The following is a 22057-nucleotide window of genomic DNA, read 5'->3' as shown; positions in this document are numbered from 1 at the left end:
TTCTATCAAATTTAGTCCTTAAATCTGACAAAGTAATCATTGTAGGAGATTTTAATATTCACGTTGATGTTGTTAATAGCCTTAGTACTGCGTTTATCTCTCTATTAGATTCGATTGGTTTTAGTCAGTGTATACATGAACCTACTCACTGTTTTAATCACACCCTCGACCTTGTTTTGGTTTATGGTGTGGAAATCAATGACTTAATAGTCTTTTCACAGAATCCTATTTTATCAGACCATTATTTAATAACTTTTGAATTCATATTACAGGATTACTCACCACTGGGTAAAAGTTTCTACACTAGATGTTTATCTGATAGTGCTGTAACTAAATTTAAGGAAGCGATTCCATCTGCATTTACTTTAATGCCTTATCCTAATATTCAAGAGTCCTGCACTAACGTTTGTCTCTCTGAAATTGACCATTTTGTTGACAGTGTTGCTTGCTCACTAAGAAAAACACTCGACTCTGTTGCTCCGTTAAAAAAGAAGAAAATAAAACAGAGGAAGTTAGCTCCGTGGTATAACTCACAAACCCGTGAACTAAAACAAATATCGCGAAAATTAGAAAGTAAATGGCGCTCTACTAAATTGGAGGAATCTCACTTAGCTTGGCATGAAAGTCTAAAGACATATAGGAAGGCCCTCCGTAATGCCAGAGCTGCCTATTACTCATCTTTAATAGAGGAGAATAAGAACAATCCTAGATTTCTTTTCAGCACTGTAGCCAGGCTGACAGAGAGCCACAGCTCTATTGAGCCATGTATTCCTATAACCCTCAGCAGTAACGACTTCATGACCTTCTTTAATGACAAAATTATAACTATTCGAGACAAAATCAACTCGCTTGGCACCAATCTTTCATCAAACCCAGGAACCTTAGAAACAACTGTACGACCTGATATATTTTTGGACTGCTTTTCTCCGGTCGACCTTAACAAATTAAACTCTACTATTTCAGCATCAAAACCTTCTACTTGTCTCCTAGACTCTATTCCAACCAGGTTACTCAAAGAAGTGTTACCTTTAATTAGCACTCCTGTATTAGATATGATTAACATGTCTTTATCAGCAGGTTATGTACCACAGTCTTTTAAAGTAGCTGTAATTAAACCTCTTCTTAAAAAGCCCAGTCTTGATCCTGAGGTTCTAGCCAACTACAGACCTATATCTAACCTTCCTTTTCTCTCTAAGATCCTCGAGAAATTAGTTGCCAATCAGTTGTGTGACTTTTTACATAATAATGAGTTATTTGAGGACTTCCAGTCAGGATTTAGAGCAAATCATAGCACTGAGACAGCACTGATAAAAATTACCAACGACCTTCTAATAGCTTCAGACAAAGGACTTGTCTCTGTGCTTGTCTTACTAGATCTTAGTGCTGCCTTCGACACTATTGACCATCACATCCTGCTACACAGACTGGAGCATCTGATCGGCATTAAAGGAACCGCACTGAGCTGGTTTAAGTCATATTTATCAGATAGATCTCAGTTTGTACATGTTAACGACAAATCCTCCATGCACACTAAAGTTAGTTACGGAGTCCCACAGGGCTCTGTCCTTGGACCGATTCTTTTCACCTTATATATGCTTCCCTTAGGAAATATTATAAGGAAGCACTCCATACATTTTCATTGTTATGCTGATGATACACAATTATATTTATCGATCAAACCAGATGAAACCCATCAGTTAGATAAACTTCAAATGTGCATTAAGGAAATAAAAAGCTGGATGACCTGCAATTTTCTGATGTTAAACTCAGATAAAACTGAAGTTATTGTACTTGGCCCCAAAGGCCTCCGAAACTCAATAGCTACAGACATTGTTACTCTGGATGATGTTGTGTTGTCCTCCAGCACCACAGTAAGGAATCTGGGTGTTATTTTTGATCAGGATATGTCCTTCGATTCTCACATAAAACTAACAACAAGGACTGCATATTTTCACCTGCGTAATATTGCAAAAATTAGGAACATTATGTCTCAGAAAGATGCAGAGAGACTAGTCCATGCATTTGTTACTTCTAGGCTGGACTATTGCAATTCCTTATTATCAGGCTGCTCCAATAAGTCTGTTAAGAGTCTCCAGTTGGTACAAAATGCTGCAGCTCGTGTACTAACTAAAACAAACCGAAGAGAACATATTTCTCCTGTATTAGCTTCTCTGCACTGGCTACCTGTAAAATCTAGAATAGACTTTAAAATCCTTCTCCTTACGTACAAAGCTCTTATTGGTCAGGCTCCGTCGTATCTTAAAGAGCTCATAGTACCGTATCACCCAACTCGATCACTGCGCTCTGAGGATGCAGGGCTACTTGTCGTTCCTAGAGTCTCCAAAAATAGAAGGGGAGGCAGAGCCTTCAGCTACCAAGCTCCTCTCTTGTGGAACCAACTCCCAAGTGTTATTCGGGAGGCAGACACTGTCCCCATATTTAAGAGTAAACTTAAAACTTTCCTTTTTGATAAAGCTTACAGCTAGGGCTTACGAGCTCTCAGCTGTGTTGCTGTTGTTATTCTTAAAGCTGCGTCCGTTCAGTTTAATGATGCTGCTATAAGCCTAGTCTGCAAGGGGAAATATTACCTTTCCTAATACTCTGAGATTCTCTCCTCTCTATGCCATTCATGTCTCATCAATGCATGTTATTAATTCAACTTCTTCCCCGGAGTTGTTTGTGCTTTGTCATCTCCGAGGTCTCTGCTGATCGTGGTGGTGCCTACTGCCGTAGGCCTGTGGGTCACTGCTGATTTTTGGTAGAGCCTGCTGCCTTGGTCCTGTATATCAGGCCCCTGCTGATGGGGGTGGTGCCTGCTGCCGCGGTCCTGTGCGCTAGTCTCTGCTGGTGCTGGTGGTGCCTGCTGCCCTGGTCCTGTGTGTAGGTCTCTGCTGACAGTGGTAGTGCCTGCTGCCTTGGTCCTGTGTATCAGGTTCCTGCTGATGGGGGTGCTGCCTGCTGCCCTGTTCCTGCGCGCACGTCTCGGCTGATGGTGGTGATGCCTGTTGCTGTGGTCCTGTGGTCCTGTATGAAGGTCTCTGCCGATGGTGTTAGTGCCTGCTGCTGTGGACCTGATTGTTGGTCTCTGCTGATCGTGGTGGTGCTTGCTGCCGTGGTCCTGTGTGCTGGTCCCTGCTGATGGTGGTGATGCCTGCTGCCCTGGTCCTGTGTGCAGGTCTCTGCTGATCGTGGTGGTGCCTACTGACGCTTCCTGCTACTTCAATAACTATTAGTCATTTATTCTGTCACTACTTTTATAAATTATAAAATCTGTAGCCATAAAAACACCATCAGTGGTATGTCTTGCTGTATCGTAGCTGCTATTGCCCCTACTCATCATTTTGTCATAATTATTTTCATTTTCATGTTCTGTCACCTTGGATGTGCGTGTTCCTGCTGTTCTGCTATGCAGACTGCCATAACATGTGGGTCATGTTCACATTACTATAGATATTGTTATAGTTACTGTTACTCGCTGGCTGCTTGCATCTCTGGAAGTGTGTCAGTCTCTCTGTCTTTTGTCTATCTTTGTGTTTCTCTCTTTCTCTCTCCTTTTCTTCCTCCCCAACCGGTCAAGACAGATGACCGTCCTCCACAGAGCTGGGTCTGTCCGACGTTCCTGCCTGTTATAGGGAAGGTTTTCGTTGCCACCGTACTCTATGGGGGAATTGTTGGGTCTTTACCTACTCTGTAAAGTGTCCTGAGATAACTTTGGTTATGATTTGACACTATAAATAAAATTGAATTGAATTGAATTGAACTGTGTAGAGTGTTTTGAAGAAAGTGTGGTTTAGAACTGCAACCTGAGTGTTTCAACTACCAGACTTATGGACAAAAAATACCTGTAAGCCTTAGCGGCATGACAGCTATTGCAGCATGCCTGCAGCAGAACACGTCCATTACATCCAATTGAAGCTGCAAAATGTACCATAAGCAGCTCTATTTTTACGCAATTTGTTTATTTTTCTCTCTTTGCGCGAGGCTACCCAGCCCTCCAGCAGGTAAAAATACATAGAACTGAGTAAAAATGAGTACAACCTGTTAAATGATTAAGATACATTCCTCTTTGTCTTAGCCAGCAATGTGAGTCAGCACAGATTATGAACTTGCACTTAGCAAAACTCAAAATGCATGCAGTGGGCTGGCAGCAGCCACAAGCTACTGTGTGTTTTGGGTGATGGTAAATGGACTTGCATTTATATAGCACCTTCTTAAAGTGTAATTCTGGCGTAAAATCATTACATGATCTTTTTCGACACTTGCATACATCAAATAAGCCATTGAATTTAGGGAGAAATCCGGGAGAGTCAATTCAATTCAATTCAATTTTATTTATAGCAACAAAAACCCTCCCCACAACAGGCAGGAACTTCGGACAGACCCAGCTCCACGGAGGACAGTCACCTGTCCTGACACAATCATCTTAAAAATAACAACATAGCTAGGGGCTCATAAGCCCTAGCTGTAAGCTTTATCAAAGAGGAAACTTTTGAGCGTACTCTTAAATATGGGGACAGCCTCTCGGATAACACTTGGGAGTCCGTTCCATAGGAGAGGAGCTTGGTAGCTGATGGCTCTGCCTCCCATTCTACTTTTGGAGACTCTAGGAACGACAAGTAGCCCTGCATTCTCAGAGCACAGAGATCTAGTCGGGTAATACGGTACTATGAGCTCTTTAAGATACGACAGAGCCTGACCAATAAGAGCTTTGTAGGTAAGGAGAAGGATTTTATATTCTATTCTAGATTTTATAGGTTGCCAGTGCAAAGAGGCTAATACAGGAGAAATATGTTCTCTTCGATTTGTTTTAGTGAGATCATGGGCTGCAGCATTTTGGACCTGAAAAACTGGAGACTCTTTACAGACTTATTGGAGCAGCCTGATAATAAGGAGTTGCAAAAGTCCAGCCTAGAACAAATGCATGGACTAGTTTTTCTGCATCTTTGAGATACAATGTTCCTAATTTTCGCAATATTACGGAGGTGAAAATATGCAGTCCTTGTCTTTAGTTTTATGTGAGAATCGACATATCCTGATCAAAAATAACACCCAGATTCCTTACTGTGGTGCTGGAGGACAACACAACATCATCCAGAGTAAAAATATTTATAGCTATTGAGTTTAGGAGGCCTACGGGGCCAAGTACAATAACTACAGTTTTATCTGAGTTTAAGAAAAAGAAAATTGAGAAAGAAAATTGCAGGTCATCCAGCTTTTTATTTCCTTAATGCACATTTGAAGTTTATCTAACTGATCGGTTTCTTCTGGTTTGATAGATGAATTGTGTATCATCAGCATAACAATGAAAATGTTTTGAGTGCTTCCTTATAATATTTCCTAAGGGAAGCATATATAAGGTGAATAGAATCGGTCCAAGGACAGAACCCTGTGGAACTCCGTGACTGACTTTGGTGTGTATGGAGGATTTGTCATTAACATGTACAAACTGAGATCTATCTGATAGATACGACTTAAACCAGCTTAATGCAGTTCCTCTAATGCCAATTAGATGCTCCAGTCTCTGTGGCAGGATGCGATGGTCAATAGTGTCGAAGGCAGCACTAAGATCTAGTAAAACAAGAGTCGCTAACAGCCGGATGTGGCTAACACTGATTAGCTCAGGGCATTGCGGTTAAGGCATTAAAACGTCTTTTTTAACCACTAATACTGCTCAAAATAACAGCAAACCTCTGCAGTAGCATGAGAAGAGTCCCTACACAGAAAACAAAGCACCAATGGGCTCCTTCCCTTGGGATTGACTTTGGTAATCCACTTGATTGGACTTTACGATGAGAGGAGCTGGTACAGGGGCCAGTAGGTAAGTCTTTAAAACTTTCATTTAATAAACTCTGGGTTCACTAACTACGTTGTTGGTGCTTTGTTTTCTGTGTAGGGACTCTTCTCATGCTACTGCAGAGGTTTGGTGTTATTTTGAGCTGTGTTAGTGGTTAAAAAAAGACATTTTAATGACTTGTCGTGCCAAGTCCAACTGTTAGCGTCTGTTAGCGTCTCTTCCGGATTTCTCCGTTAATAGTTTATACACGTCACATAAACTGGGATGGCAAAGCCTTTAGGAGCAAAAAGGAACTCAACCAAGGATGTCAATGTTATTTTACAGCTTATTCTTACACAGTTACGCAGGTGTTAAGGGGTGCACACCCACAGTCTATGTGTGCACCTGTTCATCAAGAAGTGGTGCACAATAAGAAGTTAGGGGACTCTTGGACAAAAATCAAAAGTGCCAGTACCCATTTCAGGCTCTGCTCCTTAACCAGTTTTAACCCAGTTCTAACCTCTAGACATATGCAAGTCGCTATCAATGTGGAAAGGGTGAGCAAATCACAAGGATAATTTCCTGTCTATTCCAGAGCAGACTTGGAGCTGGAGAGGATTATCCCTTCACGATTACAGAGGTTCAGGAGCAGATTGTTTTAGTTTGTCACTTCAGTGGTGTCTGATGCTGAGCAGTACGCTTTCTTCAGTCTGTGACCATCACAGTACCCCCCCCCCCCCCCCCGCCCCCCCTTTGGGATCCCTTTCTTAAATTCCCACTCTAATTAGGATTAAATTTCAAACAAGCCTTTGGAGTATCCACCGCCAAATCCCAAACCATAAATGCACCACAAATGCAGCTTTGTTCTCTGTAAATATTTTGTGCCTTTGATTGTAGCCCCTGAGTCATTGAAGAAATACACACTGAAAACCAAAACCTATTTTATTCTCTTATTTATGAGCCTTGTTTGAGAGGAGCTGCCATGTGAAGCATGCACATGTGACAAATGAATGTTGTAAAGTTGCGAAACAGTTTACTCTGAGGAGAAACACAAACATGTGTCGAGTTGGCTTTGCCAGAGTTCTTTCATGAATCAGGGAAATGAGAGTCAGATATAGGGTAGTAGTGCAGCACATAACCATAACCACATGTATCCCAGCTGTGTGCAGGAACAGCCTTCCTGTTCTATGGCTAAAGCCGTCAAAATGGACGAGACTTATAGTTCTCATTTGAATATTTGCTACTACCACCAAGATCTGGCACAACAGCAACAAAGCCATGCTCATCAGCTCATTAGATTTAGAAACGTCTATCAGGTTACATGTGTCACTCAAGCACCTGTGTCTGTGTATGTCTGTGTTTGCATAAAATATCCTGTTTCATGGGAGATCTTTGCCTTATCTGTTCCAGGAATCGGATGGTCAAGGTTGTCCGTTCTGTCGTTGTGAGATCAAAGGCACAGAGCCTATAATTGTCGACCCCTTTGACCCGCGAAATGAGGGCACCAAGTGCTTTTTCCTGGACCAGCGCAGCTGCCCAATGCTGGAGCTAGATGATGAGGAAGACCGAGAGGACTGCCTGGTCATGAATGGACTGGCCAACATCAGGAAGGTAAAGAGGCGTCGGGTTAAAGAAATCTAAGTTGTTTGTAGTGCAAGCAAAAGTCCACTTACAATTCATGATAATCTAGTGCTCTTCTGAGCCAAGCTAGGGGTTAAAAGAAGAGCATCTTTCAGAGCAGGAATAGCCAATCATCTGCTCCATTGTTAATTTTTTTTCATTCTTGAACTTTTCTCATTGATATATTATTCTGTAACCTGTTACCTGATTTAAGGTTTAAAAAATGTCCTGGGGCCTCATTTATAAAACTGTGCATAGAATCCTTCCCAAAACATTCGTTTGCACAAAACCGTGAATGTGCTGCTCAAAAAAAAAACTGAGGCAATCTTTTCTTTATAAATACCAATAAATTCCCACCTGCGGTGAATTGTGCGAGGATTATCTCCGCCCAGTGTCATCCCACTTTCCCCCCCACTATCAACCATAAATGGCATATGCTAAATAGCTCATAAATATGGACGATATCTCAATGAGGACGTTAGATTGACTGAGGTGAGAACACAGAAGATGGTGGAAAAAGCAAGGTTCTCTGAGAAGGTAATGGAGGCTGAGCACGGCAAAAATGTGTTTGGAAGCCTCAGTAGAGACATTTCAAATACATATAAACCAAACGAGTGGCAACATGTCACCGCTGCTGTGAATCAAGTTAGCTCGACCGAAATTTTAAAATATCGAGGGCTGTTTAAAAACTGTGAAAAATATGGCAGGCCTTAATGTGTTCATATGTATGATATGAGAAAAGAAATAAAGGAGGATACTCCAGAGCATTATTATAACAGACACACCTGCCGAAGTATGCCGTTCTAAAATTCAGTTAGACATGTGACTAAAACCATGTAGACTTGATAATTAATTCAAACTGCATCTTAACTGTGTTCCATCAGTACTATCCACAAGTACAACTAGGCTTTATACAGTGTGAAATACATTTGCTGCCAATTATTTTATAGTCAATGTATGTGTTTTTTCTGCTGTCTCAGCTGTATTTCATGGTGTTTCCATTGAGTGTTGCTGATTCCTGAGTCAGAAAAACTTTGCAGGAGCTCTACGCATGGGTGATAGTTGGCGTAGGGGTGCGGTGGTATGGTGGTTAGCACTGTCGCCTCACAGTGTTCTCCCTGTGTCTGCGTGGGTTCTCTCTTGGTTCTCCGGCTTCCTCCCACAGTCCAAAGACATGCACGAGATTGATGACTCTAAATTGCCCGTAGGTGTGAATGTGAGTGTGAGTGGTTGTCTGTCTCTGTTTGTCTCTATGTGCCCTGCTATAGACTGGCGTCCTGTAATCGCCTCACGCCCAATGTCTGCTGGGATCGGCTCCAGCCCCCCCGTGACCCCGATAGGGACAAGCGGTTGAAGATGGATGGATGGATGGATGGATTTCGCAAGCTTTATAAATGAGGCCCCAGTTCTCCAGTAGCAATAAAAACCTGAAATAAACACCAATCTAATGAATAACAATATGGATTCACTCACAGGATATTTACTGATATGGAAACATAAATTAAGCTTAACTAGAACAGGGAGGACATTTCTGCTAGACACAAGCACAATGACAAGTGCGCATGATAACCTGCACAGTGTGATAACAAACTTTATTTTTCTTGTTTGCATCCCTGATGAGTGAAAAAAAAAAGACATGTAGGAACATTGAGTAAAAGAGTTAAAATGCAAATCGACTACATACTGCACATTGATATAGCTTCAGCTAACAGATTATTCATGAATATCAGTGATATTTAGTACCGTACATCCAGAACATGTTTTTCATGGTGTGCTCTCATCTTTGTTGCTGTACTGAAGTCATCTCTGATCTGCCCATGCTTAAAGGTTCTATATATGACATTCAGAATCACCTGATGATCAAAGCAAAGAACAGTGAAAGTCAGATTCCAACACACAAAGGGAGAGTGACTTCTCTGCTCAGGACACCACTACACTATATCATTACATAGAAAATAGTTCTTTGCTGCTGCTATATTGATGATCTGAATCTCATATATTGAACCATTAAAGTGAAATTCCGGCCAGCTCCTAAACCCTACACAGAAAACAAGGCACCAACAGCGTAGTTAGTGAACCCAGAGTTTATTAAAAGAGTGTTTTAAAGATTTACCTACTGGCCCGGTAACCGGCTCCTCTCATAGTAAAGTCCATTCAAGTCGATTACCAAAGTCAATCCAAAAGAAGGAGCCCATTGATGCTTCATTTAGGAATCGGTCGCCTCTTCCAGTTTCTTCTGGAGACATGGAAAAAATGTGTCTAGTAAGGTGCAGTTGATGAGGGATGGGGAATCCTCCATAGGAGTCACACAGCGTGTTGCAGTATTCAATGATTCCAGGCTACGGTGGTAAATGTCACTCTGTTGGCACCATAAAAATTCTTCTTCTGTGCCCATGGGCTAACAGTACCCAGAGGTACACCAAAAATTGCTGCACACCGAGGCTGATGCTAGTCTGATGGTACCTCTACCTGGAGCCCCTTTAACACACGTGACATCCCCTCACGTGACATTTTGGTGCTGCGGGGAAATTCACTGTTTGGGACTTTTCTAAATGTTTACATATATTATTAACTTAGATTTCACCGAACATCCATAAACCACAAAGTTTAGGTTTTTGGAATAAATCATCAATGGGCTCCTTCCTTTTGGATTGACTTTGGTAATCCACTTGAATGGACTTTACTATGAGAGGAGCCGGTACCAGGCCAGTAGGTAAATCTTTAAAACACTCTTTTAATAAACTCTGGGTTCACTAACTACGCTGTTGGTGCCTTGTTTTCTGTGTAGGGACTCTAATCATCCTACTGCAGAGGTTTGGTGTTATTTTGAGCAGTATTAGTGGTTAAAAAATACTTTTTAATGTCTTCACCGCAATGCCCCGAGCTAATCAGTGTTAGCCACGTCCGGCTGTTAGCGACTCTCCGAGATAGCTCCATTAATCGTTCATATGCGAAAAAATTGTCTCGATAGCTTATTTGATGACTGTATTTACCGAAAAAGGCCATGGGATGATCTTACACTGGAATTTCACTTTAAAACTCTGGAGCTCTCTTAAATGTAAGAGCATTTTAAAGAAATGTGATATAAAAAAAAATGTATTCTCTTACAGCAGCTGGTCATAAATAAAAAAATACCCCTTTAAGGGCTCCTTACTTTTGTCTCAGCACTGTGCAGAGCGTCAGAACTCGCCCATGGTTTCTCCCAGCTCTTCACCTGTCAGCCAGCACAGAAAATTCCACGGGGGAGACCCCAGCACCTGTGTTCAGCACCTCAGCCTTCCCCCTGTCCCGCCGCGACTTGACCTAATCCAGAAGGGCGCCATCCGCTCCCCATCTTCCAGTCCCACAGGCTCCCCAAAGGTCAGTCACAGCATTCCCCAGATGTAAAGAAAAAATCTGTCACCTGTATTTATCTGCACATAATCACTAAAGTCAGCGTTAGTGGGCTGTCACATTATCATTTTAAACACATACAGAGAGCAGAGTTTAGACACAGGAAACAAAAAGCAGTCAGCAACAGGTTACAGGTTACAGGAAGGATAAGATAAATACATGACAAAGAAAGTTCTACTCAAACACTTCCAGCTCTCCTTCTTTAAGTAGGGTGACCAGATGTCCCTGTTTTCAGTGACCTGTTCCCCACTACTACTGTCCCTGGAAATGTCGGCAGTTTTCACTGTGACTGAAAGATCCAAAAATGAAACATAGAAAAAAATGAAAAAAACGAAAGTGTTGACCAATCAACTTGTATATGTAGTCTGCACAGGCTAAATAAAATCACCTGAAATTTATTATAAACTATTCATCCGGAACTTGTGTCAGTGATGACCAGTGATGCCACTAACAAATTAGCCTACTTAGAAACGCTACTCTACTCTGACTCCTTTTTTTCAGTAACAATTGGGCTAGTCTAACGTGTTACTATTTCCAAATCAGTAGTAAGATTCAAGTTACTTATTTAAGTGCCCGTCCACAAGGAGAGGCGTTTTCCTGTAACCGCACAACTTTAGTATTGTTTTGGCCTACCATCCACACGCAGCCGAGTTATCAAAACCTGAAAACTGTATTTTTTGTAACCAGGTCCCAGAGTGGGAAGATTTGAAAACTGCCCCATGGTGTTGTCGTCTGGACGGTGAAACCACATACTTTGTCCCCACCTCGGACCTCTAACCCTGCGATGTCACATAACAACAACAGTGCCACTGCGAGAGAGACAAACCCATAGACTGTTTACTGAACTGGACTCTGAGCCACATGCATGTGAATGAATTAGGCCGACCACAGATTTCTCCCTTTTACCTGATGCTCTGAACAAGGAGCTAAATTGGTCTAAGTTTCTAAGAAGGTGTGAAAAGTCTCTAAATCTAGTGAGAAAGTGCCCGCCTGTGAGTGCTTTGGGACGGGGAACGAGCTCACAGCAGCACCCTCTGCTCGTTGACACTAACTGCAGAGTGATTGGTGCATCAGAGTCCAAAACAGCAGAAAAGTCTCCACTAACTCCAGAAACAGTGGACACATTTCTCTCTAGGATGGAGGAGGATTTGGGAAGTCTTTAGATCTGGAGAGAAACTCTCCGGTGTTTGTATTCTCCACAGCTCATCCCCGTCTCTTCTTCTCCGTTTTTGGTGTATTTCTGTGGCAGTTAAAGTGCCACATCCAGGCCTGGCATGATTACTACAGCGTTCTGAGTTGGTTTCACTGGTTTCGTGTGGATGCAGATATTTCTTGAGCCGAGTCCGTGTGGACGTAAAACGTCGAACGACGGAGAAAAAAAAGGTTGTTTTCGATCGTGTGGACGTACCCTAAGTCATTGTGTGTTACTGTGTGTGACAGACCCACCTATTCATTGTGTATATTCTTGAGCTGAGTTGTGTATGCCCCATCCTACAGCATGGTTCAAATGCTTAAAGCTAAACAATCTGTAGAATAATATTCCAATAGCAGCAGGATGTAGCAAAAGTTTAAAATGGGTAGGCTACATATTATGTCCAGTTAGCTGGATATTAAGGAAATAGCGTGCATTAATTAGATAAAAAGCTGGATGACCTGCAATTTTCTGATGTTAAACTCAGATAAAACTAAAGTTATTGTACTTGGCCCCGAAGGCCTCCGAAACTCAATAGCTAAAGATATTTTTGCTCTTGTAGGTACTCTATAGGTTAATTGGATCAAAAGTGTGACTATAAAATGAAATATTTGAAAAAGAAAATGAATAAAGAAAAATTACTAAAAATTGGTAACTTGAATTTATTAAAAACTTCACACGGAAAACCAATTAAATGTAGGGCCTTGACTCACGTTCAGATTGAGATTGAGTATTCTCAATAAACGTGTCGTTAATCAAGTAAATATTAGCTATGTTCTATGCTAAGCCGTTCATAAAGTCCTATAACATGTAGTAATGCCCAGTTGGTGATTAGTTACCAGTCCATGAGATAGGAAAGATAAGTTGCGTTGCTTCGATGCCAGTGGCTGGTCCTTGTGAAGGAAGCTGGTTGAAGAAAGGTTCTTGTCCTGGTTGTTTGCTCTTAGACAAAAGAGGAATCAGATCGCTCTTTGTTCTGCTCAGTTTGGTTGGTAACCGGTTGGTTAACCTTGCTGATGATCCTACTTCATATAGGCCATGTTCAGGGCTTAGGGACAGCTGGCAGCTGGTCCCTGGATTCCGCAGAAGAGAGTCGAAGAGAGTCCAAGAAAGAGAGTAAACAGGAGGTGTCATACACTTTTATAGACTCAATGGTGGTGTCATCACCAGAGGTCAAGTCAGCCAATGGACAGTTTAGGGGTCCCTTGGAGAGTTCACATCTGGGTGTGACCTGTTGGGGGAGAGTTGCATGGCAGGCCTTTTTCTGTGACCATGCGCTCAAGGACAAGGCTACCAGGCTTTTGGGCCTAGTCTTTCCCTTTGTTTGATCAGGCTGAGGCCTTCTCATAATCAAAATGAAAGTTCACATTAATCCAGAAATTAACAATCATCTTTGGGATGCCGGTTGCACCTACACTCTGAATGATGTTGTGTTGTCCTCCAGCACCACAATAAGGAATCTGGGTGTTATTTTTAATCAGGATATGGCCTTCGATTATCACATAAAATTAACGACAAGGACTGCATATTTTCACCTTCGTAATATTGCGAAAATTAGGAACATTGTGTCCCAGAAAGATGCAGAAAAACTTGTCCATGCATTTGTTACTTCTAGGCTGGACTACAGCAACTCCTTATTATCAGGCTGCTCCAATAAGTCTGTTAAGTGTCTCAAGTTGGTCCAAAATGCTGCAGCTCGTGTACTAACTGAAAGATAGAAGAGAACATATTTCTCCTGTATTAGCTTCTGTTGGAGTTACGAATTATGACTGATAAATGAATCACTGTATTAATCATGATTTAATTTTGATTAATTCAATTTTTAGGAATTTATTTTGTCCTCTTTAGAAAGGGCACCAGTTACCTATCTTATCAGGCTTAACCCTTCGCAAAAGCTTACAGGACACAGCAACAAGACTTGATCTAGCCTACTGTTTTACGTCTCATAAACTGAAAATCCCTAGTCCTTTTAAAACACTGACCAAAGACTCTGCATGCAAAGAATACTCCTGACAACGTCATAGGATAATATACATTTATTAAGTAAAAATAATATCTAGTTGAGCTAGGGGAGACGTTTGTCTCTGTCTTACAGAAGTGCTGTAGTTCATGTCGCCGTTCTTTCCAGAGATCAAAAGGTCACTGGGTGTGAGTGGGCTTCAGATGGTTATTTTTTTTACCAGAATAGGTAGGTGATTTGAACAGGGAGTTTGTGGAGGCAGGGGAGACAAAAAGACCAAGGATCAACATTCTAGTACTTGTCCCAAAGGGTAACTCAAAGGGGCCACATTACACCAAATGGTTGAAATATATAGGAGAACTGGCTCGCTGTAAATTTAAAATCCTTCTTCTTACCTACAAAGCTCTTATTAGTCAGGCTCCGTCATATCTTAAAGAGCTCATAGTACCGTATTACCCGACTAGATCACTGCGCTCTGAGAATGCAGGACTACTTATAGTTCTTAGAGTCTCCAAAAGTAGAATGGTAGGTGGAGCCTTCAGCTACCAAGCTCCTCTCCTATGGAACCAACTCCCAAGTGTGGTTCGGGAGGCAGACACTGTCCCCATATTTAAGAGTAAGCTTTCCTCTTTGATAAAGCTTACATCTAGGGCTTACGAGGTCTTAGTTATGCTGCTATAGGCCTAGTCTGCCGGGATATAATCTGTGTTCCTGTGTCTGTTTGAGTCGGCAGGCGTCAGAAACGTGTCAATCGTGTCAACGTCAGTGTTGCCAGATTGGTTTGTTTTCCACCAAAACATTTGGGTCGTTTTTGTGTATGTTTGTCTTGTAAACCTAATCTTTATCTGGCAACACTACATGCAGAACTACTCCTACATTTCCTGTGAACACTATGTTGTGACGTGTCATACAACTATTGGCTACATGCCCGGTGCACATGGTATTGATTATAAGCGAGCTACGCTGATATGGAGCAGACAAACGGAACAGCGAGAAACTAAACAAAACATATGAAAAATTGCGGAGTAATTGATATTTTCCGGGAGTTAAAAAACCAAAAGAGTAGGGGAAAAGAAGAAAACGAGGACGTTTCATTCTAAACAGCTGTCGGGTCAGGAGTGACTCGTATTTGACCCAGAAACAAATAGAATGTACTGGAAGGTTTACACAGGTACTTGAACAGGTGACCCTCTGGTTCCCATGCCAAGTCCCCCACGGACTGATCTGTTCATTTGTAGAATTTTCTTATCCATACAGTTTTCATGCTTGCTGTTTTAATGAGCAGCATGAGATGGACACAGATAGTATGTGACGGCAGTTAGCATTAGTTTTTGGTATTGGTATTGTTATAACATGATCATTTTAATGTATATCTGCCATCAACGCAAATAAAAACATTTTAAAGAAACGTAGATGCTTAAATGTATTCAGTGGCACTCATAATCTGGTTTATTTTAATAGTATATTATCCTGGGATGGGCGTGAGTGATCCATTCCTTGCGTAGTCCTCGTTTCAAATTTACTTGATTGGTAAACAACGGTACTCAAGTTTTTTTGTGCATGCAGCACCTCTTGCTTCTGCACTTGACCTGAACACAAACGATTCGATTTTTGCCACTTCGCCTTACCACTCTAGAGAAGTTGTATGACCTACATGACGGGGTTACTGTGCAAGACGACATGGAGGAGGGAAAGCACTGACGCTTGGGGCCACATTATCGAGGCACTGGACCCCCTCTTCAGGGAGGACTAGTTTGAAAATATGGATGTCGACAAGCTAGAACAGACACCTCCAATCCTGCTCCTGGAGAGCAGCTGCCCTGCATGTTTTAGGTTTCTCCCTGTTGAAACACACCTGAGTCTAATGATTATCAAAGATGTGACACTTCAGTTGCTTGATAACGAGCAGAGCATGAGAGCGTTGTGTCAAAGCAGCAGCTGCTGAAACCTGTCACCTTTGTGCCAGAGGAGCGTCTGTTCTCCACAGCAGGACTGATCCTTAACAGAATGAGAACAAGGATGTAATCACGTGTTTGTAAGGGAACAACGTTTCGAAGTTGTGGTTATGAAAAATCAATCCTTAAAGGGCAACTGTGACTGTTTTGATGGAGAATAAGCACTAGGTGTTTGGTAGGCTGTTTTCCTGCAGGAATATGTGTTGGGTTCTAAAAATAGATTTGGAAAAACTAGTACTCGATTGGCCCCCGAGGAACTGATGTGATCCCTCACTCTTGGAATTAACTACTTGAACCCATCTCTAATATTATCATAAGTTCTGTAAATTATAACATTACCTGCCATAAAAAACATCAGGCATATTTCTTCTAGTATCTCAGGTGTTATTACTTACTACTACTGTTTTATGACTTACTACTACTACTACTACTCGTATCATATGATTGTATTTACCATTATTATTATTATTCATATTTCTGTCACCTTAAGTTGTCTCTACTACTCATATCTCAAAAAACGTGTTAGTCATATATATATTACTTTAGATATTATTATAGTTAAAAGGGGTGGGAATCTTTGGGTGTCTCACGATTCGATTCAGAGTCTGATTCTTTGGGTAACGATTCTATTCAGAATCAGTTTTCAGTTTAAAACGATTTTTGATTCATTAAGATTCAGAATCAATTTTTGAATTAGTACAGTCTTCAGGACCTACACCAGTCCTCTTGTGAGCTAATAAAGGCAGTACGACAAATTATGGCATTAAAGTTTATGATTATACTTTTTTTTTTTAAATGATCAACTGATTTAAACACACAAAGGCAAATCTATGACCAAATGTAATTTAGTCATGCTTAACTTTCGCAATATATCTAGTATATCTTAATTCTCAGTGATTTCAAAACAAAAGTGCTATTAACATAGATACAATTGCACGTGGGCTAGTAGGTGCCTTATTTCTCAGAATTTAAAAATTTCTCAAAATTATATAAAAAGTTCAGTGAATATTATGCAATTAATCATGTTTTCATATGTATTTGGGCCTGGTTGTGTAACACTTTATTCTGAAAAATGAAAACCGTACGTGGACACAACACAAACAAAGCAGTTGTATTCATGTGGTGTTCTCGTGTAAAGTTAATACTTAATTTCCTCTCTGCGTGTCAGAGTTTTATACTGCAGAGTGAGACAGAATGATAGAAAAGTGTTTAACTTCATGTCAGATTTTTTTACTGCAGAGTGAGACAGAATGACAGAAAAGTGTTTAGCTTCATGTCAGGGTTTTATACTGCAGAGTGAGACAGAATGACAGTAAAGTGTTTACCTTTATGTCAGAGTTTTATACTGCAGAGTGAGACAGAATGACAGTTAAGTGTTTACCTTCATGTCAGAGTTTTATACTGCAGAGTGAGACAGAATGACAGTAAAGTGTTTACCTTCATGTCAGAGTTTTATACTGCAGAGTGAGACAGAATGACAGTAAAGTGTTTATCCTGTTTCAATGCATTTACCATAAATGTCAGAATACGGGCGCACTACAAATATAGGGCTGGCTGGTTTGACTACGGACAAGTGAATGATGGCTTACTTGACCGCGTTCATAGTGTTGCTGAAGTACTTGACCTTCATTTTGTAAACCTTGCATATTGAATGAGTCGTGTCCATCTCCTCCTTCCCTGGAGGTTGTCAAATCCAAAGTGCACCCAAACACTTGCCTTCACTGAAGGGCAGGCTGGCAGTGATTGACTAACCGGTAGCTCCTGCAAAAGTGTTCTACGGAAGCCACGAAGTGCATGGACGGAAAAAGAGTTTGTAAAAATCAATTATCACAAAATCTGCTCTGCCCCTGGGTCTTGAAGAAAGCAGGTCTATTCCTTCTGTTTACAATACTGTTTCTGGATCCAATAACCAAGCTGGCTTTTTTTCACCTGGCGTGCTATTAGCTGGTTAACTCCAATGACGAGAGAGAAGCGTCGCAAGCAGTTTTGTGTTTACAATTTACATTCAACATGGCGTCACCGAAACACAGCAACCGCTACCCGTTGATGTAGCTGTCGATGCAGTTTGAAATGATTTCAGTGGCAGGTTATCACTGAAAACTGTGCAGAAACTTGCCCTGGAGCAATTCCTCCAAAGAAAGGATGTATTTGCTTTACTGCTGACTAGTTTTGGTAAAAGTAGAATCTACCAGTTAGTCTCGCTGGTTGGCCAAACAGATGGAGTATGTCACCTGGATCGTTGGTCTGATTGGTTAAAGGACTGTCCAATTGCATGCAGCCATTTGAACTGTGCAGAAGAAAATGACAGAAGCCTTCCCAGACCAATGTGCAATCGTAAATTGAACTTGGTCTGGCAATAACCAGGCTAAATATATTAAGGAAAGCAAAAATTTGGAATCACCATGAACCGTACTTGAGCATACAGGCATGAATGTGCACAAGAGATATTAGCCTGATGGGACAGACGTATACACACGCTATAATATAATAATATAATCAGAATATGGTCGAGACACACAAGAGTGGTCTCTATACCCTGGTGACAGACTGGCAGGCTGGATGTTGTAGGGCTGGCTTTGGGAGGGGAGGAGGAGGTAGAGAGAGGTTATATTTTGTGTAGTGTGTAAAATGGTCTAAACTAATAACTAAAGGCTCTAAGTTAATAAGATAAATAGGTTTAGACTTATTGTTACTACTGAAACTCCAGTTTTTGTTATGACACAGAGAATAAAGTACGAAAAAGGTACTTACTGGTTCTGAATTCTAGGTAATACTGGTACAGATTCAAACACACACTCATTCACAGGGCCAGACATATGATGTCCTTCTGGAGATAAAAAAAAACAAAAAAACATAAAGAACATGCCTACATTAAAGCTCCACAAGTCCTTATATTACATTGGTCATGAATATTTGAATTGCTAAAGGATTTTATTACCCAGAAATCACGGTTGTTTCCTTATTCTTAGTATAGGTGGAAATTATTGAGAAAATGTTTTCACGCCAGGTTCAAAGCCAAAGTTAAGGATAAGGTTTTATCTTTTACATTGGAAGCTTGAGCATGTTGGAAGGCCTATGACCATACTGAGCACCAAAACCTGCTTTATCTTTGATTAAAAACTCTTTATTCTTTATTTAGATCCCGGCTACATGTAGATTCCACAAAGTGCTTGCTAGCTTCCTTGATTCAACTCAAACACAACAATAAAACATAAAAAGAGTGGTGTGATTAAGAAATGAGTCTAGAATGATTTAGATTGTCGTCTGTCATTTCAGTAAACAAACCATATCTCTCCACCTCTAGTCTTCACCAGGTACGTCCAGGAGGCAGGACAAGCCCCTCCCAGCCCCACCTCCTCCCCAGAGAGACCCACCTCCACCTCCACCACCTCCCCATGAGCGTCCTCCACCCATCCCTCACTCTTGGCTCCCCAGTTCCTCTCCCTTGTCATCTTCCATCTCATCTACTAGCACCCTGTCAGACTCCCACATACCCCCTGAGACACGCTGTCCCAAAGACAGCCACTTTGCAGATGCCCACCGGACCGGATCCGAGCATCCAATCCAGCTCGAACCCACCGGCCCCACACACCTGAATGGCAGACCTCTCAGTTGTCCATCTGCTGGATTTGGGAGGTCACATCACAGAATGGAGGGGGCAGGGACCTCAGAGAGCTCCAAGGTAGGGCTTAGATATATATTAGTTTGAACATTTTAGGTGATAAATTGGGATAAATATGGAAACACCTATTGTCTCCTCAATAAAGTAAAATAAATCTATTACCATGAAACTTCATACAGACATTCATGGCTCTGAGAACCCCCAAACTTTTTCCTCTAGCGCCACTTGTGGTTTGAAAAAAAAATGTTTTTATAGCAATTCGACGGATTGGAATGAAATTAATTATTTTAGTAATTAAAAAAAAAAAAAAAGATCATTTTTTGGCCTTTCCAATAGTTTACCTCCTACGTAAGAGATAAACTTTGAGGCTTAGTAAGTCTGTTCTGAGGGAGAGAATGCTGTGCTGAATGAAGTGCCCGACGCACAATACAAAGGAAAGTGAAAGCTCAGAAAAATGCAGCATAAACGTGCATGTTTTACCTTCTTAGTGAACTACAAATGTCTTTAAAACATAATGGGACTGTGCATAGGTGCCGGCTTGTGTTAAAATATATAGATATAGTCTGATGGAATCATGTTGTGAAGAGTCAATGGATGACGTGCAATGCAATATGTAAACTATATGTAACAACAAATAGCAAGTTAAGTTCACACCTGGACATTATTTGTCCCTCACAGCTATTGCGTCTGGGCATGGCTGTTACACAGGAGGTCTTTGTGTTTGAACTGGAGCAGACTGTTTTTGTTTTCAGGTGATTTAAGAAGATAAACAGGAGATCTATAGTACCGGTTTGGCTGAGATGGAGTAGACATGGGTCAAGTCTTGCTCCCGCAACTTTTGATAGTTTCACCGTAAAAAGGACCCCAAAAGTCACAACAAATAGTAATTTTCGTCTCGTTTGATGGATACACCACCGAAATATATTGACGTGTGCGACCAGACAGACTGTAAAAGACCAGGGGGTGAAGGCCAGCCCCGCAGAGGAGGCAGGCGGCGAGATTAGCAAGGTGGCTATAGCTAACGTCTGGGAAGAGCACCGTACTGCCCTCTCCGCCGAGTTCAAATCCCTCTCCGTCGATCTCAAAGCCTCAATTTCAACGTTCGAAGCAAAGCTGGACCACGTCCACGCCATAGTGTCTGACCACGCTCAGATTTTAGGCTCCCTCAAGGTAAATGCAAATCTACAAGATGAGCATCTGCTAACACTGGAGGCCTCCTGTGCCACGCTAACAGAGAGCAACGCTAAGCTGCTGGCTAAAGTCAGCAAACAGGATTCCAGGAGCCGGCGTAATAATATCCGAGTCATCGGCCTACTTGAATCAGTGGAAGGTCTGCGGCCGATAGCCTTCTTTACAGAGCTGCTCATGGAGGTTTTCGGCAAACGCTCCCTAGGATGACTGCCGGAATGTGACAGGGCTCACTGCACACTAACCGAGAAGCCAAAGCCAGGGCAGAGACCACGGCCAGTCATTATCATGTCGCATTGATACCAGGGGAAGGAGAAAATCATAAGCAAAGCCTGCGCCAGGAGAAGCAAGCTGCAGTTCAGAGGCTCCCCCATCACCATATACGAGGATTATGCACCGGAGGTGGTTGCGGAGTGGGCTTCAAACCTGCGTTGCTGTTCCCTGCCAGGGTTGTCATCACGATGGAGGAAGGAGGCTCACTTCGGTCACCGAGGCGAAAGCCTTCATAACATCCACCTGCATGTATGACTGCGGGAGGCTGTTGATTTCATCAAAAACGAGCCACTGTCATGTTATCTGTTATTTGGCTGTTATGTGAATTCAGATTATTTTTAATCGGCCTCTGTGCCAAGCACTGGAAGCTTGTCCACATGTGGATTTCAATTAGTTACTATATCATTTCTTCACAGCTTTATTTTCTTTTATTTTTAATTTTTTACCACCGACCGCCACAGGGTTATCTGAAATATTCTCGTTCATTGTTTGGTCAAGGGGTTTTACCGAAGCCTGACACATACAGGTACAGAGGTGACCTGTATCGATCCAGCATGTGCATTCTAATCCTGGATGGACGGCAGGGTTTCATACTGGCAGGCTTTCATACTGCATTCTATTTATCCTATCTGATGTAGAAAAATACCCTCATGGCCTGCCTACCAGAGGCATCTTGGCGCCCTCTGCTGATGAATTGAATTTACTTCACATGGTTTATCTGGCGGCTCTGGAATATATATTTTCTCAGTTTATTATTTTTCTCATTTCTTGTGGTGACTTAAGGGGCCAAACACTGTTAGTTAAGGGAGGGGACCCCGGAAGCTCAGTTTAGCTGTTAGTTGTGAGCTGGAGAGCTCAGAAGGTGTTTTTTTCTATGGGAGTAGCCCTCAGATTGGTCACAATCTTATTGTCTTTTTTTTATGTTGTTTTGTTCTGTTTTAGCTTCCTCCCTTCCCTCTTCCTCCACTACTACAGCATATTGTGGGTCATGCAGTGTCATTCTAACTCATTATTATTGTTCCTGTGGCTAATGCTGTAATACAGGTACTCGAGTGCATCTGATTTCCTAGAATACTAAGGG

The 22057-nt window shown here is 41.7% G+C and overlaps 1 protein-coding gene across 2 annotated transcripts in view; it reads left to right on the top strand.

The window, feature by feature from the left end:
* cblb (Cbl proto-oncogene B, E3 ubiquitin protein ligase) overlaps positions 1-22057 on the top strand; it is a 147994-nt gene that overhangs the window by 90934 nt on the left and 35003 nt on the right. For both annotated transcript variants that reach the window (XM_083926749.1, XM_083926748.1), the window contains exons 10-12: positions 7184-7384; positions 10559-10753; positions 19198-19575. In XM_083926749.1, the coding sequence (XP_083782875.1) occupies positions 7184-7384; positions 10559-10753; positions 19198-19575 (774 nt within the window). The remainder of the gene's footprint in view (positions 1-7183; positions 7385-10558; positions 10754-19197; positions 19576-22057) is intronic.

The sequence above is a fragment of the Echiichthys vipera genome (genome assembly GCF_963691815.1).
Source record: "Echiichthys vipera genome assembly, chromosome: 14".
NCBI classification, from domain to species: domain Eukaryota; kingdom Metazoa; phylum Chordata; class Actinopteri; order Perciformes; family Trachinidae; genus Echiichthys; species Echiichthys vipera.
Note: the sequence above shows the minus strand (reverse complement) of the source record. Positions and strands in the feature narration are given on the sequence as shown.